This window comes from Ornithorhynchus anatinus, chromosome 8, assembly GCF_004115215.2.
Source record: "Ornithorhynchus anatinus isolate Pmale09 chromosome 8, mOrnAna1.pri.v4, whole genome shotgun sequence".
Taxonomy (NCBI): domain Eukaryota; kingdom Metazoa; phylum Chordata; class Mammalia; order Monotremata; family Ornithorhynchidae; genus Ornithorhynchus; species Ornithorhynchus anatinus.
Genome location: NC_041735.1, coordinates 2051566 through 2078609, shown reverse-complemented (window position 1 = coordinate 2078609; position 27044 = coordinate 2051566). Strand labels below are relative to the sequence as shown.

The window sequence follows — 27044 nt, the reverse complement described above, 5'->3', positions numbered from 1 at the left end:
TTGAGCTGCCCGTGCCCAGTTCTTAAAGGGGCCGGGAGTCACTCCCAGCTCCGGGACAATAATAATAATAATGATGGTATTTGTTAAACGCTTACTATGTGCAGAGCGCTGTTCTAAGCGCTGGGGTAGATATAGGGTCATCAGGTTGTCCCCTGGGAGGCTCACAGTTAATCCCCATTTTACAGACGAGGGAACTGAGGCCCAGTGAAGTGACTTGCCTACAGCCACGCAGCTGCCAAGTGGCAGGGCCGGAATTCGAACCCACGACCTCTGACTCCCAAGCCCGGGCTCCTTCCCCTGAGCCACGCTGCTTTTCTATCAATGATGGTATCCGTTAAGTGGTCACTATGCGCAGAGCACTGTTCCAAGCGTTGGGGTAGATACAGGGTCATCAGGCTGTCCCCCGTGAGGCTCACAGTTATTCCCATTTCACAGACGAGGTCACTGAGGCCCAGAGAAGCGAAGTGACTTGCCCACAGTCCCACAGCTGACGAGTGGCGGAGCCGGCATTCGAACCCACGACCTCTGCCTCCCAAGCCCGGGCTCCTTCCACCGAGCCACGCCGCTCCTCTATCCGTGACGGTATCCGTTAGGCGCTCGCTATGTGTCAAGCCCTGTTCTGAGCGCTGGGGGAGATAGGAGGTCATCTAGATCCAGTCCCTATCCCACCCGGGCTCCCGGTCTCAACCCCCATTTTACAGATGGGGGAACCGAGGCCCAGAGAAATGAAATTTCTCGCCCGAGGTCCCCCGGCAGACGGGCGGCGGAGCCGGGCTTGGAGCCCAAGACCTTCCGACTCTCCGGTCTGGGTTCCCAGGCCCGCTGGGCCAGGCCGCTTCTCACCGATGGCCCCGGGCCCGGCCCGGGTCCCGCCGACGATTCAGGGTCCGGGGGTGAGGAGGCAAAACCGCCCGCCAGCGCGGGGCATCTCAGCCCCCACCGGTGCCCGGGCCAGCCTACTCTGCCATCCCTCCGCCCCCTGACACAGCCTTCACTGCGGGGGGAAAGCGGGCCCCACCACCCAGTCAGCGCCGCGAAGCCGGGGAAGCGGCGTGGCCCAGTGGGTAGAGCAGGGGCCCGAAGTCAGAGGATCTGGGTTCTAATCCCGGCCCGGCCACTCGTCCGCTACGGGACCTGGGGCGCGAGGCCCCAACACCTTGCGGGGACCTGGTGGGGATGAAGACTGTGAGCCCCACGTGGGACGGGGTCTGTTTCCAACCCGACTGGCCCGTATCTACCCCGGCGCTTAGTACGGTAAACGCCTAACAATACAATTATTACTGTTATTATTTTCCGCTGGGGGTCCCGGGGGAATCAGAAGGGGATGGGGGAGGCCGGGCCAGGCCCGTCTGCAGGGCCAACCGTCGGCACAGAGCGCGCCGGGCCCCGACGGCCCCGTCCCTCTCTGCCCGCCTTCGGCATGGTCCCCCGTGGGCCCGGCCCACCCACCCAACCCCAGGCGTGGGCGGCCACATCCTCCCAGCCCCCACCCGGCCAGGCCAGGCCCACCCCTCGGCCCCCCGGGCCCCCCAGACCAGGACTCCAAGACCCCGAACGCCACCCGCCTCTGAAACTGGGGGTCCTGCCTGCCCGCCCCCCTCAAGGGTGTGGGGAGCGGGGAGAAGCGGGGGCAGGGACAGGGTAGGCGAGGGGTCCCTCCCGGTGCCGGAGGAAACGACCATCTCTTTGCCTCGGCGGGCTAAGCGCCCGGAGGAGCCCTGGACGGCTTACGGCTCCCCTCTAATGCCGCTTATTTTTTATTATTTATCTTGGGGTATTCGTTAAGCGCTTACTGTGGGTCAGGCCCCGGACTAAGCGCCGGCGGGCATACGAGAAAGTCGGGTTTGACACGGTCCCTGTCCCCCGGTGGGGCCCACAGTCTTACGGATGAGGTGACTCGGGCACAGAGAAGTGACCTGCCCAAGGTCGCAGACAACAGGCGAGTGGCAGAACGGGGACTGGAACCCAGGTCCTTCTGATTCCCAGGCCCGCGCCCGGTCCACCCCCTCTAGACCGCAAGCTGGCTCTGGGCACGGAATTTATCCGCTTATCAAATCAGCGTAATAATAATAATAACGATGATGGCATTTGTTAAACGTATTTGCTGTAAGGTCTTCGTTACTATGTGCCACGCACTGTCCGAAGCGCTGGGGAAGATACGAGGTCATCGGGTTGTCAACGGTGGGGCTCCCATTTTTAATCCCCATTTGGCAGGTGAGGGAACTGAGGCACAGAGAAGTTAAGTGGCTTGCCCGAGGTCACGCGGCAGACAAGTGGCAGAGCCGGGATCAGAAACCCTCGCCCCCTGCCTCCCGAGCCCGGGTTCTTTCCGCTGAGCCACGCCGCTCCTCCTCCCAAGCGTCCAGTCCGGTACCCTGCACGCAGTGAGCGCTCGATAAAGCGGCGTGGCTCGGCGGAAAGTGCCCGGGCTTGGGAGTCAGAAGTCACGGGTTCGAATCCCGGCTCTGCCGCCTGTCAGCTGTGTGACTGTGGGCAAGTCACTTCGCTTCTCTGGGCCTCAGTGACCGTATCTGTAAAATGGGGATTAAGACTGTGAGCCTCACGTGGGACAACCCGATGACCCCGTATCTCCCCCAGCGCTTAGAACAGTGCTCCGCACATAGTAAGTGCTTAACAAATACCAACCTTATTATTATTATTATTATTATTATTAAAATGGGGATTAACTGTGAGCCTCACGTGGGACAACCTGATGACCCTGTCTCTCCCCCAGCGCTGAGAACGGTGCTCCACACAGAATAAGCGCTTAACAGATACCAACATTATTATTATTATTATTATTATTATTATTATTATTAAAATGGGGATTAACTGTGAGTCTCACGTGGGACAACCTGATGACCCCGAATCTCCCCCAGCGCTGAGAACGGTGCTCTGCACATAGTAAGTGCTTAACAGATAACAACATCATGATTATTATTAAAATGGGGATTAACTGTGAGCCTCACGTGGGACAACCTGATGACCCCGTATCTCCCCCAAGCACTGAGAAAGGTGCTGTGCACATAGAAAGCGCTTAACAAATACCAACGTTATTATTATTAAATACGACCGACCGACCGACTCTCTGCACTAGGTCACGCCGCTCCTCTCCCCGAGAGGGCCCCGATTCCGGCCACAGCGGGGGCTGAGGGGACCGGGGGGGGGGACGGAGCCCTCGGGGGGCCGGGCTTGGGGGCTGGGGGGGGGCTCCAGGCCATCTGTCCACCGCGCAGGCCGAGCCCCACCTCTCGCTCCGAGCCCGGGGCCCCTCCCTCGCACTTGTGACCCAGGCGGGGGGGCTCACGGGCGGTCCGTCCTTCTCTCCCCGCCCCCTTGGCCCAACCGGACGGCCCCCCCCCGGCCCCCCGTTCACCCCCGCGAGGGGCCTGGCCGACTCCCTTGCAGCCCCTCCCACTCCCGCCGGGCAGTCGTCCGCTTCTAGTAAACCAGATTTTTTGGTGGTGGTTGTTTTTTTGAGCGTGATCGATTCCGAATAAACACCGGAGTTATGGATTCCCACCGATGTCAGTGAAAGCCGGGACCTCGGGCGATTTACCGCCAGGTGCCGCGAAGCGTTTCCAGAAACAGCTGCTGGAGCCAAACGGGATTCGAGACGAATGTCCAGGTGCAAGAACTCCCAGCTCCGCCAGCGTGCGCGGAAACCGGCGGACGCGGCCTTTCGGATTCCTCTTACTCATCACGGAAGAGACTCGCAGGCGCCTTCCAGCCAAACGCTGCTGCTTTTTCTCCAGGCGCCCATCGCGGGTCACGCTTTACTTTATCAGTTTGGAACTAAAATAAAAGCGCAGTAAAGCGGCCCCTACAATTCGAGCCCCGGAAAGGGGATTCCGGCGGAAGGCCCTGGGACCGCGAGCCCGTCGTCGGGCAGGGACTGTCTCTGGCTGTCGCCGAACTGTCCGTTCCGAGCGCTTGGACCAGTGCTCTGCACATAGTAAGCGCTCAATAAATACTACTGAATGAATGAACCTGGGCAACAAATCTCCGATTCCGTTTCCAAACACTGCCTGGTACGGCGCTCTGCACATAGTAAGCGCTCAGTAAATACTATTGAACGAATTGCCTGGCCTTCCCTCTCAGCGGCACTCTGACCCAGACTCGATCCATTAACGGGCTTGATTGAGCAAATGATGATAACAATAATCATCACGGTACTTGTTAAGCGCTTACTTACGATGTGCCAGACAGTGCCCTAAGCACTGGGGTAGAATGGAGGTAATTACATTCCAAGCGCTCAGTACAGTGCTCTGCGCGTAGCAAGCGCTCAATAAATACGACCGAATGAAGATATGACAATGAACGAACGGGTTGGACCCGGTCCTGTCCCCTTTAGGGCTCACAGTCTTAACCCCCATTTTCCAGATGAGGTCACTGAGGCCCAGAGAAGTGACTTGCCCAAGGTCACGCCGCAGACAAGCGGCAGAGACGGGATCGGAACCCGGGTCCTTCTGACTCCCAGGCCCGGGCTGTCTCCCCTAAGCCACGCCGCCGTGTGCCCAGTACCGTACTGAGTCCTCGGGAGAGTAAGAAGCGGCATGGCGTAGTGGAGCCGACACAGGCCGGGGAGTCAGAGGGTCACGGGTTCTAATCCCGGCTCCGCCATCTGTCTGCTGTGTGACCCTGGGCGAGACACTTGGCGTCTCTGTGCCTCGGCGACTTCATCCGTAAACGGGGGACGGACACCGTGAGCCCCGCGTGGGACAAGGGAGCGCGTCCAACCCGATTTCCTTGTTTCCACTCCAGTGCTTGGTACGGTGCCCGGCACACTGTAAGCGCTTAACAAACACCGTCATAACGATCAGACGGTTGGGAGACCCGATCCCCATCTCCGAGGAGCTTCCGGTCCGACGGAGGGGCTCGTGTCTTCTAGTTGGATGGGGACGGGGGGAGGAGGGGGGCCTTCCGGGGGCCGACGGACTGACCCACCGAATCCCCCCCGGGACCCCTCCGGAGCGCTACCCCAGGTGTCCAGGAGACGCCGTACAGCGAGCGCGCTCACACTTTCCCAGCCCGTCGTGGATGGCAAGCGATGCCAACCGGAGCCGGCCTGGAGCGGGGGGGGGGGGGGGGGGGGGGGGGTCCGGTCCTCTCGGGGTCCGCTCGGGTCGGAGGGCGGGGGGCGCGGCCGCGATCGGGCCTCGCCCTTCCTTACCCCGCCCCCCGCTCTCCCCGCCTCCGCTCGGGTGGCAGGGCCAGGGGACCCGGGAGGACCAGCGTGGGAACGGGGAACGGCCCGGCTCCCGGGAGCCGGCCCGCCCGTCCGTTCCCCTTCCCCCACCCCCACCGGCCCCGGGGGGCCCGAGCCTCCCCGGCCGCGGTCGGACGGTTTTAGATCCGATCTCCCCCGAGACGGACATTCTGGGGGAGGGGCGGCGGGACGGAGGACTCCAGCTCGGCCGCGGGGGACCCGACTCGAGTCCCAGACCGGCCGCCCTCTCTTCCTCCCGATCCGTCTCTTGGAACCGACCGTCCCCACCCTATCCCCCTACGACCCTCCCCGCCTCTCTCGCCCTCCCCCCCCCGGCCCCACCACCTCACAAAAACAGCCGCGAGACGTCAGGCGGAGAGGAAGGGAGCCCCCGTTCTCTCCGCCGCCACCTTCGAGACGGCCGCCGCCGCCGAAACTCACTCTAAACGGCGGGGAGAGCCGAGGGCCCGGCTCCCGAGCGGGTAAACGGCCCCCCCGGGGTTCCCATCTGGAAACCTTCGGTTCGAGGTGGGGGCTCGGCTCCGCAAACCGAGCCCGAGGGGCACCGGCCCCCCGAGGGGTCCCGGAGCCGCCCGGGACCCCGGCCACGTGCCAAATCCAGCAGCTCCTCCTCTTCCTCCCCTCCTCCCAACGAGGCGACCGCCCCGCCTCGCCGAGACCCGATACCGCGCGTCCGGCGCCTCCGCCCCGGGCCGGGCCGAAGTCCGGGCCGCGGAGTCACCTCCGAGTTTCGGTCTCCCGGACGGCGAAGGCTCGGCCGCGACCGCGGGGTTGCCGGGAGGGCGCCCGCCGTCCCTCCGGCGGCCCTCCGTCCGCGGGGCCCGCGGAACCGGCCGGCCCGCCGAGGGCACGGGCGCCAGATCCGGGCCCGTTAAGGGGAAAGGGCCTCCCCGGAACGGTCCCCCCCGGGCGGAACGCGGGCGAGCCCGTTAAGGGGAAACAGCTGGTCCGGGCCGGTCCACCCCCCCCCCCGCAGAACGCGGGACGAGACGTTAAAGAGAAACAGCCTCCCTCGCCCCGGTCCCCGCGGCGGAACCGGGGCCTCCGGGGCGGGTACCTGGAAGTCGGCGGCGCCGCCGCCCAGCTGGTTGACGTTGGGCAGAGACCCCCCGTGGTACTGGTTCCGCGTCTGCGTGAGGCGCAGCTGCTGGAGCTTCTGGAACTGAACCTGGAAAGGGACAGAGATGAAGAAGCTGAAAGGTCGGGGGAGGGTCCACCACGGCGGGCGCAGGGCAGCGCCCACAGAAACACCTTGGGCTTGGGCTTTCCCGCCGGCCGGAAGAGGCTCGACAGCGAAAGCGAGAGTTGCAATTTCTGCCCTCTGACACGCCGCCGCGGAGGAACACCACCTTCGGGCTTCCGGGGAGGTGGGGGCGGGGAAGGGGGGGGAGGGGGGCCCTTTTTCCGGCCCGCGACGGCGGGGCCGGTCCTATATTTGGAAAGAGCCCATCCGATTTTTGGATGTCTCACTGTGGTCAGGGCGCCCGCTAGCACTTCTTGATTTTGGCCCGGGGCGGGGGGCGGGGGGCGGGGGGCGGGCAGACCCCACCGTGCTGACGCCCAAAAAGCGGCTGGGCCCGGGCCCGGTCCAGATCCTGGTCCAGATCCTGGTCCAGATCCTGGTCCAGATCCTGGTCCCGGTCCAGATCCTCATCCAGATCCCCGTGCTGGTCCCAGGCCCGGTCCAGATCCCGGTCCAGGGCCTGGTCCTGATCCTCCTCCAGATCCTCGTCCTGGTCCCGGGACCGGTCCGGATCCCGGTCTAAATCCTGATCCAGGGTCCGGTCCCGGTCCCGATCCCGGTCCGGATCCCGGTCCAGATCCTGACCCAGATCCTCGTGCTGGTCCCAGGCCCGGCCCAGATCCCGGTCCGGATCCAGATCCTCGTCCTGATCCAGATCCCGGTCCCGGGCCTGGTTGAGACCCTGATCCCGCTCCCGCTCCCCGGAGCCCCGCAAGGGAGCCCGGCGGCGGCGGCTGCCCGTGCCCGTGCCCGGCGTCGGAGTTTCCGTTGGGGGCGCGGGGGGGGGGGGGGGTTGGATCTCCTCACCCGGGACACGGTGAGGTCGGTCATGAGCTGCTCGAAGGCGCGGGTCTCCTCGGCCTGGCGCTGCGTGTGCAGCGCGATCTTCTCGCTGAACTTCCGCGGGTTGGCGGCGCCGGAGCCCGGGGAGGCGGCCATGGCCGGGGAGCGGAGGGCCGGGGAGCGGAGGGCCGGGGAGCGGAGGGCCGGGGGCGCCGGGCCGCGGGGGCCGGGGGCCGGGGGGGCGGGGGGCGGCAAGCTGCGCACGCGCCGCCCCGCCCCGCCCCGCCCCGCGCGCCCCGCCCCGCGCGCGCCGTCCGCGAGGGCCGCTGGGGGCCGGTCGGGGCCGGTCGGGTCGGGTCGGGTCGGGTCCGGTGCGGAGGGCGGCCGGGACAGACCCTCCCCACCCCTCCTCCCTCCCTCCTCCCTCCTCCCTCCTCCCTCCTCCCTCCTCCCCCCCCGCCCCCAACCACCGCGCCGCCAGCCGCGGCCTCAGCCGCCCCCGCCCGCCCCCGCCACGCCGGACCCGCCCCCCACGCACGGGCCCCTGACGCAGGCCACGCCCCTCACGCACGGGGCCCTGACGCCGGCCACGCCCCCACGCACGGGGCCCCGGCGCCGGCCACGCCCCTTCACGCACGGGCCCCGCCCCCCACGCACGCCCCTCCCTCGACGCGGGCCCCGCCCCTCTCGCTGACGTCACCGACCGCGCCCCCTTCTCCCGGCCACGCCCCCTCCGCCTCCACCCCATCCCCCACCCCCGCGGCTCCCTTTACTACTACTAATCGTAATGTTGGTCTTTGGGAAGCGCTTACTATGTGCCAAGCACTGTTCTAAGCGCTGGGGGAGACAGAAGGGCATGAGCTGGTCCCCCGTGGGGCTCCCGGTCTTCATCCCCATTTGACAGATGAGGGAACTGAGGCCCAGAGAAGGGAAGCGACTTGCCCAAAGTCCCAAGTTGATATTCGTTAAGCGCTTCCTCTGTGCCGAGCACCGTTCTAAGCGCTGGGGGAGATACAGGGTCATCAGGTGGTCCCACGTAGGGCTCACAATTTTATCCCCATTTTAATAATGATTATAATGTTGGTATTTGTTAAGCGCTTACTATGTGCCAAGCACTGTTCTAAGCGCTGGGGGAGACACAAGGGAAGCAGGTGGTCCCACGTGAGGCTCACAGTTAATCCCCATTTTCCAGATGAGGGAACCGAGGCACCGAGAAGTGAAGTGACTCGCCCACAGTCACCCAGCTGACAAGGGGCAGAACCGGCATTCGAACTCATGACCTCTGACTCCCAAGCCCGGGCTCTTTCCACTAAGCCACGCGTGAGGAGTTTCTTTTTGATGAGATTAAAAACATCAAAGGAGTTTCTCTCTGATGCCGAGGTGGATGGGCATCCACTGGAAGTCCCTGAGGAGCGGGGAAACATGGGCAGAACGTTTTTGTAGAAAAATCACCGGGGCAGCGGAGAGAAGCCTGGCCCGGAGTCAGAGAGACAGGAGGCAGGGGACGTCAGCGAGGAAGCTGATAATAATGTTGGTATTTGTTAAGCGCTTCCTCTGTGCCGAGCACCGTTCTAAGCGCTGGGGGAGACCCAGGGGAATCGGGTCGTCCCCCGTGGGGCTCCCAGTCTTCATCCCCGTTTTACAGATGAGGCAACTGAGGCCCAGAGAAGTGAAGTGACTTGCCCAGAGTCACACAGCTGACAAGTGGCAGAACGGGGATTCGAACCCATTCGAGCTGATAGAGAAATCGAGGCGAGCCAAGATAAGCGCTTGGACTAATAATAATGTTGGCATTTGTTAAGCGCTTACTACGTGCAGAGCACTGTTCTAAGCGCTGGGGGAGAGACAGGGTCATCGGGTTGCCCCAAGTGAGGCTCATTAACGCGGCAGCCGTTTGGAGGGAGAGGGAAGGGCGGACTTGAGCGATGTGGTGAGGCTTGGGCCTACGGGATTCGGCGCGAGATCGAATATGTGCGTCGAACGAGAGAGGAGTCAAGGATATGGTTACGGGGTTGTGAGACCGGAAGGATGGCGGTGCTGTCGACGGCCGTGGGAAAGTCAGGGGAAGGACAGGGTTTAGGTGGGAAGATAAAGAGCTCTGCTTTCGACATGTAAAGTTTGAGGTGGCGGCAGGATATCCAAGTAGAGATTGTATTTGTTGAGCACTCACTGTGTGCGGAGCACTGTGCTAAGAGCTTGGGAGAGTATACTACGGTAGAGTTAATAATAATCATGTTGGTATTTGTTGAGCGCTTACTATGTTGAGCGATTAGACTGAGCGCCCGTCAAACGGCGGGGACCGTCTCTGTCTGTTGCCGACTTGTTCGTTCCAAGCGCTTAGTACAGTGCTCTGCAGATAGTAAGCGCTCGATAAATACTATTGAATGAATAGGTGCAGAGCACTGTTCTAAGCGCTGGGGTAATTAATGTTAATGCTGGTATTTGTTAAGCGCTTACTACGGGCAGAGCACCGTTCTAAGCGCTGGGGGAGATACAGGGTCATCAGGTTGTCCCGCGTGAGGCTCGCCGTCTTCATCCCCATTTTGCAGAGGAGGTCACTGAGGCCCAGAGAAGTGAAGTGATTTGCCCAAGGTCATTCATTCATTCATTCAATAGTATTTATTGAGCGCTTACTATGTGCAGAGCACTGAACTAAGCGCTTGGAATGGACAAATCGGTAACAGATAGAGACGGTCCCTGCCCTTGGACGGGCTTACGGTCTAATCGGGGGAGACGGACAGAGAAGAACGATGGCAATAAATAGAGTCGAGGGGAAGAACATTTCCTTAAAACAATAGCAAATAAATAGAATCGGGGTGATGTACGTCTCATTAACAAAATAAATAGGGTAATGAAGATATATACACTCGAGCGGACGAGTACAGCGCTGAGGGGAGGGGACGGGAGAGGGGGAGGAGGAGAGGGAAAGGGGGGAGAAGAGGGTTTAGCTGCGGAGAGGTGAAGGGCGGGGTAGAGGGAGCAGAGGGAAAAGGGGAGCTCAGTCTGGGAAGGCCTCACAGCAGACAAGTGGCAGAGCCAGGATTCGAACCCATGACCTCTGACTCCCAAGCCCGGACTCTTTCCCCTGAGCCCCGCTGCTTCTCATAGTTGGTAGGCACATCCCCCGCTCCCAAGGAGTTTTCAGTCTAGAGCGGGAGGTAGGCATGAGGAAACGAGTCTACCAACACGGCATAATGGAGAGAGTCCAGGTCGTGGGTTCTAATCTCGGCTCCGTCGCTTGTCCGCCTCGTGACCTTGGGCAAGTCTCTTCACTTCTCCGTGCCTCAGACAAACCCTGTCTCTAAAATGGGGATTGAGACCGTGAGACCCACGTGGGACAGGGACTGTTCTTACCCAGTTTGCTGTGTCCACCCCAGCGCTTAGTACAGTGCCTGGCACATAGTAAGGGCTTAACAAATACCACAGTTATTATTATTATTATTATTATTATTATAGTGTACTCTCCCAAGAGCTTAGCGCTGTGCTCTGTACATAAGCGCTTAATCAAGACCATGGATTGATTTATGATCCAATAGCTCTGGGGAAGCTGTCGGACGCTCCCAAGCCTCGCTGGCTTCCTTCCACAAAAGGCCCACAGTCCACGTGAAAAGTTGGCAACTCTGCGAGCAGATGCCACCCTCAGCTCCCTACCCCCTCCGCTCACCCTTGTTTTCCTCAAGATGGGCTCGGCTGTGCCCGCAGAGTTAGGCTTGTGCCTTTCCTTCTTAGCGTTCATTCATTTCATTCGTTCAACAGTATTTACTGAGCGCTTACTCCGTGCAGAGCACTGGACTAAGCGCTTGGAATGGACAATTCAGCAACAGATAGAGACAGTCCCTCCCCGATGACGGGGTCACGGTCGAATCGGGGGAGACGGACGGACAAAAACAAGACAACAGAATCACGATAAATAGAATGGAGGAGCTGGACACCTCATTCACAAAATAAATAAGGTAATAAAAACATAGACAGATGAGCACAGTGCTGAGGGGAGGGGCAAGAGCAGAGGGAAAGGGGGCTTAGCTGAGGGGAGGTGAAGGGGGAGCAGAGAGGGAGCAGAGGGAAAAGGGGAAGTTCGGTCTGGGAAGGCCTCTCGGAGGAGGTGAGCTCTCAGTAGTTACCCTCGACACAACAACAGTAATAACAGAAGTGGTATTTTTTCAGCACTTACCACGTGCCAGGCCACTGTGCCAAGCACAGGGGTGGATACAAGAGGATCAGGTCAGACACAGTCGCATTGAAGGAGCACCTACTCTGTGCAGAGCACTGTACTAAGCTCTTGGGAGAGCACCACGTGACGATAAATGACTTGCCCACAGCGAACTTACAGTCTGGCGGGGGACACGGTAACCGCCCCATGTGGGACTCATGTTCCAAGTAGGAGTAGCGATTATAACTGTGGTATTTGTTTAGCGCTTACTCTATGCTAAGCACTGTACCAAGCAGTGGGGCAGGTACAAGATAGTTCCCACGTGGGGCTCCCAGCCGAAATTGAATCCCCATTTCGTAGGCCTCGGGTTCCAAGTAGGAATAGTGATTATAATCGTGGTATTTGTTTAGCGCTTACTCTACGCTAAGCACTGTGCCAAGCAGTGGGGCAGTTCCCCGGCGGAAAGAGCCCGGGCTTGGCAGTCAGAGGACATGGGTTCGAATCCCGGCTCCGCCACTTGTCGGCTGTGTGACTGTGGGCAAGCCACTTCACTTCTCTGGGCCTCAGTGACCCCATCTGTAAAATGGGGATAAAGACTGCGAGCCCCGCAGTGGGACAACCCGATCACCTTGCGTCCTCCTCGGTGCTTAGAACAGTGCTTGGCACATAGTAAGCGCTCAACAAATGCCATCATTATTATTATTACGAGATCATCGGTTCCCACGTGGGGCTCACAGCAGCCACCGAATCCCCATTCTGTAGACGAGGGGACCGAGGCGGAGAATTTAAGTTACGCCCAAGGTCACACAACAGGCTGGGATCAGAAGCCAGGTCCACTGACTCCCAGGGCCGTAGCTTTTTCCGGTGGACCGCGTCCCTTCTCAAATGACGCCAGCTGGGGAGAGGCACCCGGTCCCCTCTTCCTCAGCCTCGCCCTCACCGATTGTGGATTTCTCCTCCTGAGCCTGTCAGGTCTCCTTGAAGATGGCCCGGGCTCCCAGGGTCGTCCCCCCTCACCCAACCCTTCCAACGGGGTCTAGGGCTGAAGCAGCGTGGCTTAGCGGCCAGAGCACGGGCCTGGGAGTCAGGAGGACCTGGGTTCTAATCCCCGCTCTGCCGTACGTCTGCTGGGTGACAGATGCAGACCGTGAGCCCCCCATCCCTGTGTCCAACCTAACTTGTATCTGCCCCGGCTCTCAGGACCGTGCTTGGCACCCAGTAAGCGTTAAACAAGTACCTTAATTATTATCGTTATTACTAGGGCGGTGATTCAGTTTTGACCAACCTCTACATTCAAAACCAAGTAGCTCCCGATGCCGCGACCTCCTCGCCCGGCGGTGATTTCAGCAGGGCATATTATTTGCATCACCATGGAGATTTGCACTATTCAACACTCCCGACTCCGTTTCCCCAGGGTGGGAGTTCTCGGTATCAGATTTATTTTGACGAGTCTCGTAAGCCTGGAAAAAAAGGGATTTAGATTCCCATCCTCTTCTCACGTCCGGCTCCCTGCGGGCGACTCCCCGTGGTATTTTTGAAATTGCCTCCCGCTAGAAATACAATTTTAACAAACATAAAAATAAATAATAATAATTACTGCACGGAAGGCGGCAGTGGGAAACCACTTCCTTATTTTGACCGAGACAACGCTCTGGATCCACTACCGGAACGATTGCAGACGGAGAGCGGGGCGTTCTGGGAGAGACGCGTCCGTGGTGTCGCTACGGGTCGGAAACGACTCGACGGCAAAAGACAAGACCGTGAAGCACTAACTGTGTGCCAGGCGCTCTTCTGAGCGCTGAGTGGGATACATGCAAATCGTGTTGGAAACGGTCCCCGTCCCACACTGGGCTCACAGTCTTAATCCCCATTTTACAGGTGAGGTGACGGAGGCCCGGAGAAATGAAAGTGATTTGCCCAAGGTCACGGAGCAGACAGGTGGCGGAGCCGGAATTAGAACCCGTGACCTTCTGACTTCCAAGCCCATGCTCCGTCCGCTACGCCAAGCTGGCCCCTCGGCAAATCACATCGCCCCATTAGCAGCATGGCCTAAGTGGGCAGAGAACGGACCTGGGGGTCAGAAAGACCTGCTTTCTAATCCTGCCTCTGCCATTTGTCTGCTGTGTGACCGTGGGCAGGTCGCTTCATTCCTCTGTGCCTCACTCACCTCGTCTGTACAGTGGGGATTAAGACTGTGAGCTCCAGGTGGGACATGGACCGGGTCCAACCCGACTGTCTTGTAGAGAAGCAGCGTGGCTCAGTGGAAAGAGCCCGGGCTTGGGAGTCAGAGGTCATGGGTTCGAATCCCAGCTCTGCCCCTTGTGGGTAAGTCACTTAACTTCTCTGGGCCTCAGTGACCTCATCTGGAAAATGGGGATGAAGACTGTGAGCCTCACTTGGGCCAACCTGATGACCCTGGATCTACCCCAGCGCTTAGAACAGCGCTCTGCACATAGTAGGTGCTTAACAAATACCAACATTATTATTATCTACCTCGGCTCTTAAAACAGTGCCTGGCCCATAGTAAGCGCTTAACAAATACCATAAAGAATATAAAAAAGAAACCAAACCACCTCCCAGGGAATCACTGACCTCTACTGGCTTTAGTAAGGTTCCAAGTTGGCCCTGGGCTTTTGGTGATTTGGGAGAGGGCACCATTTTGGCAGGAAGTTACCCCTGGACTCCGTTGTCACCTACCACTTCCCGAAGGAGGTTTTCCCTCCTTACCCTGTGACTGTTTTGAGTCTAGTGCCCGTCTACCGCCCCACCGGACGGGCCTCGGTCCAACACCACATTCTGTCCGGGTACCCCGTGGGCCGTGGGCACTCCGTAATGGATGCCGATATGATCTCTGGCCTCCGGTCACTGACAATTTGGGCTCTCGACTCAGGCCCCGCGACCAACTTCTTCCCGGAGAGCTTCACCTCAGAACCTCCGTTCGACTCCCACGCGCCGGGGCCGGGAGACCACTTTCTGGGGACGCCGCACTGGAGCGGAGAGAGGTTTCCGGTTTACCTCCCTGACACTTACAAAAAGAGCTGCTTCCTGTTTTGATTTTGCATTATTCATCCTCCTACTTGACGTGTTGTAATCTCCTCTTTTGCAAGTGCACATGGGAGTGATTAGAAACTGATTACATTGCAACAACGAGAAAAACACGAACGTGAACCAATGACCTTTTATTTAGTTGCGATACACAGGCCAATCGACTATGCCAACAACAGGACAAGAAGCCCGATGTTCAGGGAGGAAACCCAGGCGGGCCATACCGCGTGCCAACCGGGGAGGTGGAGTTCGAGGCGGGAAGAGAACGAGACAGGAGAACCCTATCGCTAATAAATAAAACCGTCATAAAAGCTACAACATTTCAGTGCTGAGACTTGAGAATTTTCCCTTGGAGGTTTCTCCTATATATAAAAAAATTTCTTCTACACTTTTTTTAAGTTTATTTTTTAATTTTTTCATAAAAGTTCTTTAGCTCTGAGTTTGCACGTGGGAGCCGGTGGTGAAGGGCTTCAGCATTGGAGTCCCCGACCCCTTCTGTCTCCCGCGGGACCCGGAAAACTGGATGTTTTGTGGCAGAGCCTGGGCGGGGTTACGGCAGCGGGGCCTCTGGAGGAGAGCACGCCCCTTTTATAAAGCAGTGAGCTGAATCCCTGTGGTCCCCTCAGTGGCAGATTATTGCTTTGTCTACTGGAAAATATTTTCCACGTTGGAGAGAAGAAAATAAAAAATTTAAAAAAAAGGAATGTACTCGCCGAAAGTAGTAGTTACCCCGAAGGGGTGTCAGGGAAGAGACGAAGGGCTGATCCACTGACCCCCTTTCTCCAGCCCTCCCCCGAAACCCCATCTAGGGAATTCTCAGAGTGTGCTTGTGAGTGTTCCCCCATATCCTAAGTCATTCGCGACTTTCCTCTCCGTCAGGCCGCGTGAGGAGAAGCGGCTCCCCACCCTGCAAAAGGCTTCCCGACCGCTCACATCGAAGGGGAGCCAAGCTGGAATGGTCCCGCTCCGGGGGCCCAGCAGCCAACTGGAAATGACGAGCGATCTCAGTTCCCGGTGCTGTTCCGATCGAGGCTCCGGCCCCCGATCCCACCTGCAGGACCCCCCAACCCCATCAGGGAACGGGGGTGGCCCGGGAACGGATTCTGTTCGGCACGTCAAGAGGAGTATAAAACCACGGCCGTTGGCGGCGAATGCGCCGACGTGAAAATGGGAACTTTAAAAAAAAAAAACATTACATAGAGCCCGATTTCAAGACAGAGTTATCAATCCCCGCAGGTGGTGTCTGGCGACGGAGAGGCAGAGGGGGCTTCGACACTGGGGGGCGGATAGTCCAGAGAGAAACTGATAACAGGAAACGGGAGGCAGATAGGGTAGATTCTGTTTATACATGATTTAATCCAGCCTGTCTAAGGCGCTATAATCTCTCTGCATCTCTGCAGGCAGTCCTAGTGTTTGGCAGCTGCAGATAGAGTTATAAGAATTCAGATATACAGATAAGCTATTTTTTTAAAAAAAATCTTCCTTTCCATGAAGTACACTAAAGCCTTGAAAAGCACTCTATAACCATCTTGATAAAATACCCTATTTCCCCCCACCCAAGCCAGTCTCCAGGATTTGATCAAGAAACAGGAAAGAAAATGAGCACCTGAAAGTTACTGAGCAAAATTAAGCAAAGATTTAAAAAAGTCGCCTCCTCCTCCGGAGAGAATGAGTCTAGATTTGAAGAGGGCGCCTGGGTTCCAAGGGAGTTTTGGACCATGAAACTCTGGTAAAAGAGTGAGAGTTGGGGTTCTTTCGCATTCTCCGGGGGGAAGGGGGCTGTCTTACGGACCACATCCCTTTCCCTGCCCTCGAAATGCCGCCAGCTCGGCCCCACTCCCCTCACTGCCCAACGGGGCCGGATCCAGGCTGCAGGGGCAAAAATGGCTACCGAAATCTAAGGAAGGCTCCCTCCTCTAGTTGCCCTCCAAAACGACAGTCCCCGCTAGCCGAATGTTGACCGACGGTCACTCCCTCCCCCGCCTCCACACAGGGCACCGCCGCTGGAGAGGATCGAGCGCTACGTCTCTCGCACCCCACCCCTGAACCCTCAAACCCCTCCATGGGGGAAAAAGGTCAACGCCTGCACAAAGTAGGCCCCACCCGGCCCACCACTGCAGCTGGAGAGTGGGCCTGCTGTGAGAACTGCCCCCTACAAGCACATGCTGAGGCAGGAATAGCAATATTCACACCTTTTTTTTTTCATTTGTTTTTGTTTTACAGTATTCCAACATCTGCAACCTCATAGTCGCTAGTCTGCAGGACTCACCATCCTGGTTTCTAAGAAAGCAGAAAGGCCCCTAGAGCGCCGAAAAGTGCCTCCAGGTGACCGGCCCCAAGGTGGCACAGGGAAAAGGGGTTTAGGAACCGAGTTTCCGTTCTCTCTTCCCCGCTCGAGGTCAGGCAAAAGGAAAGGAAGTAACAATAAAAGTGAGGGAGACCGGGTTTGCGCTTCCAGCTCATGGTGGGGAGGGGTGGAGGGAGAGAAGGGAGCGACAGGGACCCCAGGTTCCTTCACAAAGTGGGGGTGGCCTGCAGTTTGGCATTGAAGGTGTAGCACTTGGAGGAGGCAGAGTCCTGGGCCGCCCGGGAGCCTGACTTCAGGGGAGGGAGGCGAGAGGGAGAGGCAGGGAAGGGGGTGGTCCCCCCGGCCCCGCAACAGTCCGCAGCACGAGAATTCCCTTCCTCTGTCCGCCGCCCGTGTCCCCTCGGAGTCTCCGGCAGACCATCCGCTACTTCCCGTAGAACTTCTTGTTGAGGAGGAAGATGAGGAGGTTGACGTTGACTTTGGCTCGGTCAAACAGTTTCATGACGGCGACCCCCTCGTACTGTAGCTGCAGGAGATCCTACCCGGAGGGGACACCAGCACCGTCAGTTAAGTCCGGGGCAAGGGGGGAGGACGGGAAGGGTGGAGAGGGGGCGAGGCGGCTCAGTCGAGTCTCCGAGACCCGCGTGGCAGTCAACCAGTAGCATTTACTGAGCGCCTACCGTGGGCCCTCGGGAGGACGACAGAAGTAGATCACCCACCCCACTTTCAAAGCCTTATTAAAAGCACGATTCCTCCGAGAGGCCTTCTCCCACTAAGCTCTCATTTCCGCTCTTCCCACTCCCTTCTGTCTCACCCTCGCGCTTGGATTTGAACCCTTTAATCACCCCTCCCTCAGCCCCACAACACTAATGTACATTTCCGTAATTTATTTCAATTAACGTCTAGGCCGTAAGCTCGTGGTGGGCAGGGAACGTGTCTACCGACTCTGTTACGGCCTACTCTCCGAAGCGGAAGTACACCGTAGGTGCTCAATAAATACTACTGATTGATCTCTGCCCTCAAGATATCAATGGAGAGGGGGAGACGGGACACCAAAGAAAATTACTGATAGGAGGAAGAGGAGAATGGGAAGTTGGATAGGCGGATGAAGATGTGTTTTAAGTAGTAGTGCGTGTAAGTCCATAGGCACACTGGTGCTATGTGTGTGCACGGTGAGCAAAATGTGGGAGCCAAAGGAGGGGATGAGGGGGTGGGGAGTAGGGGGGCCAGGGGAGCAGTCTCCCATTTGAAGGGGAGTTGGCAGGACACGGCTCGAAGGGAAACCGATTTCTCTTTCAGCCCAGCTCCACTCCTCTCTGCTCCTCTCCTCCCTCCCTCCCTTCCTTTCTTGTCCCTCTTCGCGGGCATCGGCGGCCTCCAGTCTGGGTTCGAAAGGCCCCCGACGTGAGTTTCCTTCCGGGCAGGAGCACCCTGGCCACCTCCCACCATGCCCGCTCAGTGCCACCGACAGGCCAGGCTGGCGGCCTGCTGGACGCAACTACCTAGGCCTGACTCTGGACGGATGCCCGTGGTCCCCCGGCCAGACAGTCACCCGGCTCTCCTTGGGGTTGGCTTCCCCAGGGGCTAATTTTCAATCCAGAACAACAGAGTCAGGGACGACACAAATCTGGATCTGCACTCCAAGGCAATCAATCAATCGACGGGGCTGACTGAGCACCGGGTGGGAGCAGGGCCCGGGACTGAGCACTTGGGGGGACGAGTAAAAGAGAGACCTGGTGGCTTAGCGGGAAGAGAGTCCCACTGGGGGGCTGGGAGCCAGGAGATCGGGGGTCCTAGGTCCAGCTCGATGCCTGGCCTGCTGTGGGACCATGGGCAAGTCGCTCTCAGGCCTTCACGTTCCTCAGCTGTACAGTGGGGCGACCATTGGGTTTGAGTTCCCGCTCCAGATTCTACTCTGGGACTTGACACACAGTAAGCACTTAATAAATGCCTTCATTGTTAGAAGACGGGATCGCTGCCCTCCAGAAGCTTACAATCTAGCAGCTTGGTGCTGTCGATTTATCTTCATGAGCTCGACTGGAGTGATACCTTCCACTCTGGATCCTTTTAAACAAAGGCAGGAGGGGCTTAAAGTAAGGAGACACTGGTTCGTTTTCCTTTTTTTGAATCAGGCCTCTGCTAAAGCCTTAGACTTTGCTAAACCCCAGCGCTCAGAACAGTGCTCTGCACATAGTAAGCGCTTAACAAACACCAACATTATTATTATTAAAGCCACCTCAGCGTCCAGGGTCCATCACCTCTGAGGCGCAAGGACCAGCTCTCCCCTCTGCCAACTCACACCTCACAGGCCCAGGGAATGCAGGCCAAAGCCCAGAGAGCAGAGCATGGTTGAGGAAATACTGAGCACTTGAAGAATCTTGAAAGAACTGGTCAAGACCGTGAGCTCGTTGTGGGCAGGGACTGTCACTCTTCAGTGTTGTACTGTACTTTCCCAAGCGCTTAGTACAGTGGTCCACACACAGTAAGCGCTTAATATGACTGAGTGAATGAATGAATGACAGTCACCCCCCACCTCCTCCCTTTACCTGGAAAGTTTTATCTCAGTGTGACTTCCCCGGCTGCCCACGTGTGTGGGTGTATGTCGGTTGGGGGAGGGGTTGAGGATATGCCGGGGAGGAAAAAAGGACTCACCTGATAATGCAACATGAATGTTTCCATCTGGACTCCCATGAATTTCGCTTTCACCTCAAAGTCTCCAACTTCCTCGGTCGGACTGATTTCAAAGATCACATTTTTAAACCTGGTAGGAAACAATGAATTAGAAAGCGGTACGGCCTAGTGGAAAGAATATAAGACTGGGAGTCAGAAGGGCCTGGGTTCTAAACCCTGTTCTGCTGCTGTCTGCCCTGTGACCCTGGGCAAGGCACTTCACTGGGCCTCGGTTACCTCATCTGGAAAATGGGGATGAAGACTGTGAGCCCCAGGTGGGACAGGGACTGTGTCCAACCTGAATAACTTGTACCTACCCCAGAGTTTCAAACAGTGCTTAGCAACAAAATACCATTAAAAAAAAAATTAGGAGGAGCGGATGACTTTTAGAGCTCCCCAAATCACCCTTTTTTTTTTTTAAAGAAAAAGAACTATTTTTTAGGAAAAGGTGTTTAGTGTCAAGCACCTTACGGGGCACTAGGGTAGATTCAAGAATAATCAGGTCAGACACGATCCCTGTCCCACCTGAGTCTCACAGTCTAAAGGGGGAGGATGCACAAGCGGGAAGGGCAGGAGGAACAGGGTGTGGCTAAGCTGACACAGTGTTTAGCCCAGCAAGTACTGCTGGAAACAAAGGACGCCCTGGACACTCACTGATTTGTCTGCAGGTCCTCAATCTCCAGCAGGACTCCCTTCTCGTGCAGCCGCGCGGCCGTGTACTTCAGGGAGATCTTCTTGCTCTTCTTCCCTTTCATCTCCCTGGGCTTTTTGGAGACCCTGTGGAAACCACAAGATCACGGCCACCAATCAGTGGCCGCCAGCTTCCGGCCCCAAGGAGGGAACTTTCCCCTGAGGGACTGGAGTCGGGACGGACTCGAAGGTCTTCCAGTCGACCCGGCGGCCGGGGCGTCCTGCCCCAGCACCAACCCCTACTCTGGCCCCGGCGCCCTCCGCGAACCCCGAGGCTCGCCCGCGCCCCCGGCCGCGGCACTCACTTGCCCTTGCTGGCCAAGTTGTCCAGGCAGGTTTTGATGTAGCTTTTATAGTAATCCACTTGCTCCCCGTAGAAAGTGGCCTTGGAGTTCAGGGCGCTGAATGTCTGCTGCAGCTTCACCAGTTCAGCCTTCCTCCTCTGCCGGTAACGCCGCTGGTTCCGGATATCCTAGGGCCACCGCGGGATCAGGGGGACGGGACGGTGGCCAAGCCGGGGCCCGAGCCCCCGGCCAGGAGACCCGAGCCGAGGTGGGGGCGGCGGACAGCCTGGGACCACGTTGGGTGAGCTGGGGGTGCGCTTCCCATTTCCCGGTCCGGCCGGACTGACCTTTCCCTGACCCTCAGTTGGTAGAGGGAGAAAACCGAGGAGCCGTATCTATCCAAAGGACAGCACAGAGGGCACCCGGGCTAGGGTAGGGCTGACTGGGGAGAGCCGGGAGAGCAAGAAGACCCTGCCCGCCCGGGGCCTCCCTCCCCCTGCCCTGGTTCAGGTCAAACGTGCAGCAGAACATCCCCATTCTAGACTGTGAGTTCGTTGTGGGTAGGGAATGTCACTATTCATTGTCGTATCGTCCTTTCCCAAGTGCTTAGTAGAGGGCTCTGCACACACTAAGCGCTCAATAAATACGATTGAATGAATGAGTGAATGAATGACAGGAGGGGCCCGCCTAGGTGTGAACCCACAGAGTCAGAGGGGACCTCCAAAGGCAAGTCTTCCCGTTGCAAGAGGACGCCCAGGAGATAGACCGAAAGCCACGCTAGAAAGAGGAAGATTCAGAGATTTCTTCTCCGCCACCTGGTAGAGTACAGCCGCCCCGCCGGACCCAATGAGCTCTCCCAAGTCAAAGAGGGAAATTGTGCCCACCCCCAGTGCAGCTTCCGGACCCCTGGGGCGGTACCTTGGCGATGTCGTTGATCAGCTCCTGGTATTTGTTCTTGGGATTCACGGTCCCCAGCTCCGTCAGCTTCTTCAAGCCCAGATGGATCTTCTCCTTCTTCTCCTGGAGGCTCAGGCTGCTGTCCTCGTGGACGGACTTGGACTTCTTCATCTTGTCGGGGGTTTTGGCGTCCCGAATGGCTCGTCTCTGCATGGCCCGCTGGTGCTCCGATTCCTGCGGGCGGGGGGGGGGATGAGGAGGGAGGGAGTGGGGAGGGGGCGGCGGGAGAAAGGCAGGACGCGCTGCCGACCGACCGACCCCGACCCCCTTTCTCCCACAGTTGCTCTAAGCCCTTCTCGCGCTTTGTCCCGAGGAGGCAGGGATCGGGGAGGGTGAGGCTTCTGGACTCCCTCTGCCCATTTCCCAGAGGGGATAACTGAGGGCAGCACCACCAGGACTAGAGACTCGCTCAAAGCCTCAAGATCGGTGGCGGATCGGGAATCGGAAACCGTGGCCTGTTCCTTCCGGGAGACCCTCCTGTCTTCCTGAGCCTTTTCTCCCAGAAGGCTTTCCGGCTCTCCGGCAGGGAAGGGCCAGATGCCGCAGGCCTCCCTCGGGACCTCCCCTCCCGTGGCAGCGGGCCCACGCTGGTGCCCCGTTTTCCATCAACTCGGCTTGGAACGGAAGCAGCCGGAGGGCGGGTCTGTGGTCTGCCCATCCCCGCCTCCCGTTACGCTCGCGCTAATCCCGCCACCCGCCCTGCCCGGGCTGAAAGCCGCCCCGGGGCCAGGGAATCGGTCTACCCGGGGAAGATCAGTCCTCCCACATCAGCCCTCGTGACTCGGGCCCACGGGGCCAAGCAAACCCCGCCCCCGCCTCGGCTCATCCCCTCCCGGGCCCGGACGAAGGCACGGACGCCCTCCCAGGAGGGCCGGCTCCCGCCCTCTCTATGATACCTGGCACGGGTACCCTCCCCGACAGGAGTTCCCACCCGCCTGGCCCAGATCCGGGGTCCCCCCTTCTCCCCACAGTCAACCGACGGAGGTGCGGGGGGCCGTTGGGGGATTGGGGGGGGCAGCTCCAGCCCCCTACCTGCTCGCTGGTGGCTGGGGTTTCCAAAATCTCCGTCAGCGTCTCCCCTGGCTGGAACCGGATCATGTCTACAATTAAACGCTTTGTGCTGAAGGGAAAAGGAAAAGGAAACTTTAGAGATCACCAGCTCTCCCACTTCCTCTCCCATGGCCCTCAGAGGAACGATACGGGGTCTTTCCCTTAGACTGAAAGCTCTTTGAGGGCAGGGACCCTGTCTGTTATTTCTGGGGCCCCCTCCCTAACACTCAGCCTGTGCCCGATAAAACAACCGATCGGTCGACTGACTGACTTCTACTGGCTGCTACACTGGTCTCCCCCCACCCCACCCTTTTTTAATAGTATTCGTTAAGCGCTTACTGCGTGCCAGAAACCGTACTAAGCGTTAGGGTAGAAACAAGCTAATCGGGTTAGATACAGTCCGTGTCCCACACGGGGCTCACAACTGCACTCCCCGCTCTACAGATGAGGTAAACTGAGGCACAGCAGACAAGCGGCGGAGCCGGGATAAGAACCCAGGTCCTTCCGACTCCCAGGCCCGTGTTCTCTCCACTAGGTTACGCTGCTCCTGTACTCCTTCCCAGCACTTGGAACAGCGCTCTGCACACAATAACAGCTTAATAAACGGGCTCTTTCCACTGAGCCACGCTGCTTCCCGATTAGACTGTGAGCCCGTCATTGGGCAGGGATCGTCTCTCTCTGTTGCCGAATTGTATAGTCCAAGCGCTTGGTACAGTGCTCGGCACATAGTAAGCGCTCAATAAATACTATTGAATGAATGAACAAACCTTAGTACTGCTAGCCAGACCGCTGGATTGGCTAGCATTGGCCCCGAGGCCCCTGCCTCTCACTCACTTCAACAAGATGGTCTTGGCGTCCATTTCTGCATTTTCACCACCGGGCACATCAAACTTGTTGGTCAGGGTGAGGGACACTTCGGTTTTCGCCAGCATCTCCTTGTTGGGGTCGTTGATGCTGCCGGAGCCTTCCCCTGTGCCACGGTGGGGGGGCGCGGGAGGGGGAGGAAGGGCATGGGGGAGGAGAAAGAGAAAGCGGTGGCCCGAACAGCTCTGGTCACAGCCTCCACGTGATCAGGCCGCCCGGGACTCCCCGACTAACAGGTTGCCTGTCGGCCCACGATTTGGGAGGCGTGCGTCTTTTTTGAAAAACAGCCGGAGTTGAGGGTGTCCGGGTAAATCAGACCCTGAGGTCCATGGGAAAAGGGGCTTCCGGAGAACATCCCGGTCGTGGTGATTATGGAGCAACGCGCTGCTGGTGCCCCTCACCTGAGTGACAGGGACCACCCAGCTTTGGGCAAGCCAAAGGGAAGAGGTCTGGGGGCTACAAACAGGGGCAGACCAGCACTTAGAACAGAACCAGTGCTTAGAACAGTGCTTGGAACATAGTAAACACTTAAAAGTTACTGTAATTTTACCAATTAACTAGCAGGTATTTATTAAAATTATTATTTTAATGCCCCAGTCCAAGGTGATTTTAATGCCATCCGGTCTATGGCCAGATTGGACTGGGGGTGGGGTTTGGGCTGAGCCTCCCTGCCCCTGACCCCCCATGGAGTGTAGACTGTAAACGCCTTGAGGGCAGGGATTGTGTCTATTGTCGATTCTAGCACACTCTTCCAAGCGCCCAGTACAGTGTTGGGCAGGCAGTTAGCTCTCAGTAAGTGCCACTGCTTGCTCGACTGGTTGGTTAGAAGCCTGAGCAGGACGTAGGTGGCATCTAATCATAATAATAATAGGGAAGGTATTTATTAAGCGCTACGTGCCAAGCACTGTGCTACGCACGAGGGGGGAGAAATGAGACCAGGTCCCTACCCGACCTGGGGCTCACCCTCTAAGAGGGATTGGCGGCGGCCTGAGCATCTTATCCCCATGCCCCCTGGCCCCCGGGGCAGACCCTCACCTATCAGGGACTCGATGGTGGGCACCTCGCCAAGGTCGTCCAACAGCTCATGGATCGGATCGTTATGCTCAGGAGCGATGGCGTCCTGGTGGTCCAGCAGCAGCTGTGACAAACATCTACATGTCAGTCTGTCCAACAGAGAGGTGAGCGGGTTGGGGAGGGGGCGTGGGAGGACGTGAGGGCGAGCCCTTGGGGGCAAGGGAGGGTGGGAGAGAAGAAAGAAGGGAGAGAGAAGAGAAGGAGGAGGAGGAGAGAAGCAGAAAAGTGGCTCTCATTCACTCATTCAACTGTATTTATTGAGCACTTACTATGTGCAGAGCACTGTACTAAGTGCTTGGGAAAACACAATACAACAATAAACGGTGACATTCCCCGCCCACGACGAGCTTATAGAGGGAGGGAGCCTCTCACACCCTCCCTGGCAGGAAGGACACCACTAAATTCAGCCCCAAGTCGGGCAGCGACAGTAGAAGTCAGGGAGGGAAACCTGAAAAGGCTAGGGCCGGGGTGCCAATACAACGAGCTGGTACTCTAGACTGTAAATTCATGGTGGGCAGGGATCTTCTCTACCAACTCTTTTGTTTAAGACTCTCCCAAGTGCTCAGTACAGTGCTCTGCACACGGTAAACACTCAATAAATGCCAATGACTGATGGATTCACAGGGCAATTCCTCACCCTGACACTCTCTACACGTCTGCTTCCGCGCTCTGGTGCCAATCCAGAGACCAGAGTCCCGGGACACTGGAAGAGGCCTCGTTGGCAACACCCCTTCACTGCTCCTTCACCTCCCGATGACGAGACTCTCAGGGTTGTGGGGGAAATGAGGTTTGGAGCGGGGAGGGAGGGAGAGAGAGGAGGAGGAGAGAAGTTCCGGAGGACAGGGAGAGGAGAAGCAAGGAGAAGCAGCGTGGCCTAGTGGAAAGAGCCCGGGCCTGGGTGTCGGAAGGACCTGGGTTCTAACTCTGGCTCTTCCACTTGTCTGCTGTGTGACCTCGGGTAAGTCACTTCACTTCTCTGGGCCTCCCTTACCTCATCTGGGGATTAAGACTATGAGCCCCATGTGGGACATAAACCGTGTCCAACCTGATTAGTTGGCATCTACCCCAGAGCTTAGTACAGTGCCTGGCAAAAACACAAAAGCAAAAAGGCAACACAGAGGGAAAAAACAGGAGGGAACAGAAAAGCTGTTTGGGCGTAGAGCTCGGTCAGCAACGATGAAGAGCGGGACTGGAAATGGGGGAGAAGAGAAAAGGAGCAGCCGGGGAGATGGCGAAGGGGGGGAGGGACGGAGGAGGGAGAGAGGAGGGAGCGGGTGCTCCTCACGGACCCGGGGAGACTGTTGGGGAATTCCCGGGGGAGTCCGGGAGGGAGGAGAGGGGACCGGGCCAGCACGGCAGGCCGGGCTGGGCCAGGCACTCACGGTGTGTGTGTTGATGATTTCGCCGATGGAAATGTAGATGATGGGTTTGGTGAGCGTCACCAAGTCGGAGTACTCGTCCACGTTGAACTTATCCTGCAGTTCCGGGACTTCACAAGCTGCTTGAAAAAAGCGTCTGGGGACACCCCCCGCCGCCGTCTCACCAAACCGGTATAAACGTGGGAGCGGAGAGGAAGGGGGTGACCCCCACCCCACCCCATCCCGGCTAAGAGCCCCGAGGTATCGGAGCCCTTGGGAACGGGCAGTTGGCCGGACTCCTCTACGCTCTTGGATCAGTGACTTTCGGGCGTCTGATATCCATCCCACCGTCAACCCCAAATCATTTATGTACGTATCTATAAAGTATATCTTATCAATTACTTCTATTAATGTCTGTCTCCCCCTCTCGACTATAAGGGCATTAAGGGCGGGGAACGTGCCTCCTAACCCTGTCGCACTGTACTCCCCCAAGCGTTCAGTACAGTGCCCTGCGCGTAGTAAGCGCTTAATACCATTGACCGATCGATTCCTTTGGCGTAGTCCACAAGGAGGAGGGCCCCGAGCCAAAAGATCAGGGAAAAGATGGCCCCGTTCCCGAGTCACCGCTCTCGACTGTAAACTCACTGTGGGCAGGGAACATGTCTATCACCTCTGCTGTACTGCACTCTCCCGGGTGCTTAGTACAGTGCACTGCACACGGTCAGTGCTAAATAGACACCACCGACTGACTGATCGACGGTAAGAACCGTCTAGAAGCTCTAGCCGTTCTGGGCATTGATTTTCCACTCCGGGGGGCCGTTTCGATCGGCCCTCCCGGGACTTCAAACCCACCCGGCTACAAGCCCAGCGCCGCCGTCGGCCAGGGAAGCCAACACCCCACTGGTTCCCTCCTATCTCGGCAGGATCTTGTCGCTTCCTCTCTCCCCACCCCCCACCCAGAAGACAAGCCGGCCCACACAGCCTTCAGAGGACCGAGTCGCCCTCTCCGCTCCCCACCCGCCTACCTGAATTTCTGATAGGACTGCGAGAGGTACTCGTTGATGATGCTCAGGTGAGCGTTGTCTCCCAGGAACATCTTGTTGGAGGCCGCGTGCTGAAGCATTTTGGCGATGGAGCCGAGGTTGCGGCGCTGGTCCGTGGTGAGCTGCCCGCCCGCCGAGAGGTCGATGATGTCGAAGGCGTCCGGGGCGACGATAGCCGGGTTCATGTAGCGGTAGTAGAGCAGGTTGCCGATGATCTGAGAACGGGGCGGGAGGGGAGGCGCGAGGGAGACCCAGGTCAGGGCGCTGCCCCCCGGCCCCGCCCTCCCCTCCGCAC

At 58.3% G+C, this 27044-nt stretch overlaps 2 protein-coding genes across 8 annotated transcripts in view; both read right to left on the bottom strand.

Moving 5' to 3' along the window:
* The window catches only part of CRTC3 (CREB regulated transcription coactivator 3), a 30576-nt gene extending 23151 nt beyond the window's left edge, over window positions 1-7425 (bottom strand). For 6 of the 7 annotated variants that reach the window (XR_003761529.2, XR_003761530.2, XR_003761528.2 and 3 more), the window contains exons 1-2: window positions 7281-7425; window positions 6288-6398 (exon numbers count right to left, since the gene is read on the bottom strand). Coding sequence is in view for 3 of the 7 variants with exons in the window: in XM_029070733.2 (XP_028926566.1) it covers window positions 6288-6398; window positions 7281-7412 (243 nt within the window). In the remaining 4 variants the exon portion in view is untranslated. Of the gene's footprint in view, window positions 1-6287; window positions 6399-6779; window positions 7053-7280 lie in introns of those variants that run through there. The other variant, XM_029070734.1, reaches the window with a different exon arrangement.
* A 7145-nt stretch (window positions 7426-14570) lies between these two features.
* The window catches only part of IQGAP1 (IQ motif containing GTPase activating protein 1), an 88833-nt gene continuing 76359 nt past the window's right edge, over window positions 14571-27044 (bottom strand). Inside the window, exons 29-38 of the mRNA XM_029070230.2 lie at window positions 26732-26964; window positions 25731-25863; window positions 24310-24412; window positions 23245-23380; window positions 22393-22480; window positions 21322-21534; window positions 20425-20591; window positions 20084-20206; window positions 19412-19520; window positions 14571-17297 (exon numbers count right to left, since the gene is read on the bottom strand). Of these exons, the coding sequence (XP_028926063.1) occupies window positions 17184-17297; window positions 19412-19520; window positions 20084-20206; window positions 20425-20591; window positions 21322-21534; window positions 22393-22480; window positions 23245-23380; window positions 24310-24412; window positions 25731-25863; window positions 26732-26964 (1419 nt within the window). The 3' untranslated portion in view covers window positions 14571-17183. The remainder of the gene's footprint in view (window positions 17298-19411; window positions 19521-20083; window positions 20207-20424; window positions 20592-21321; window positions 21535-22392; window positions 22481-23244; window positions 23381-24309; window positions 24413-25730; window positions 25864-26731; window positions 26965-27044) is intronic.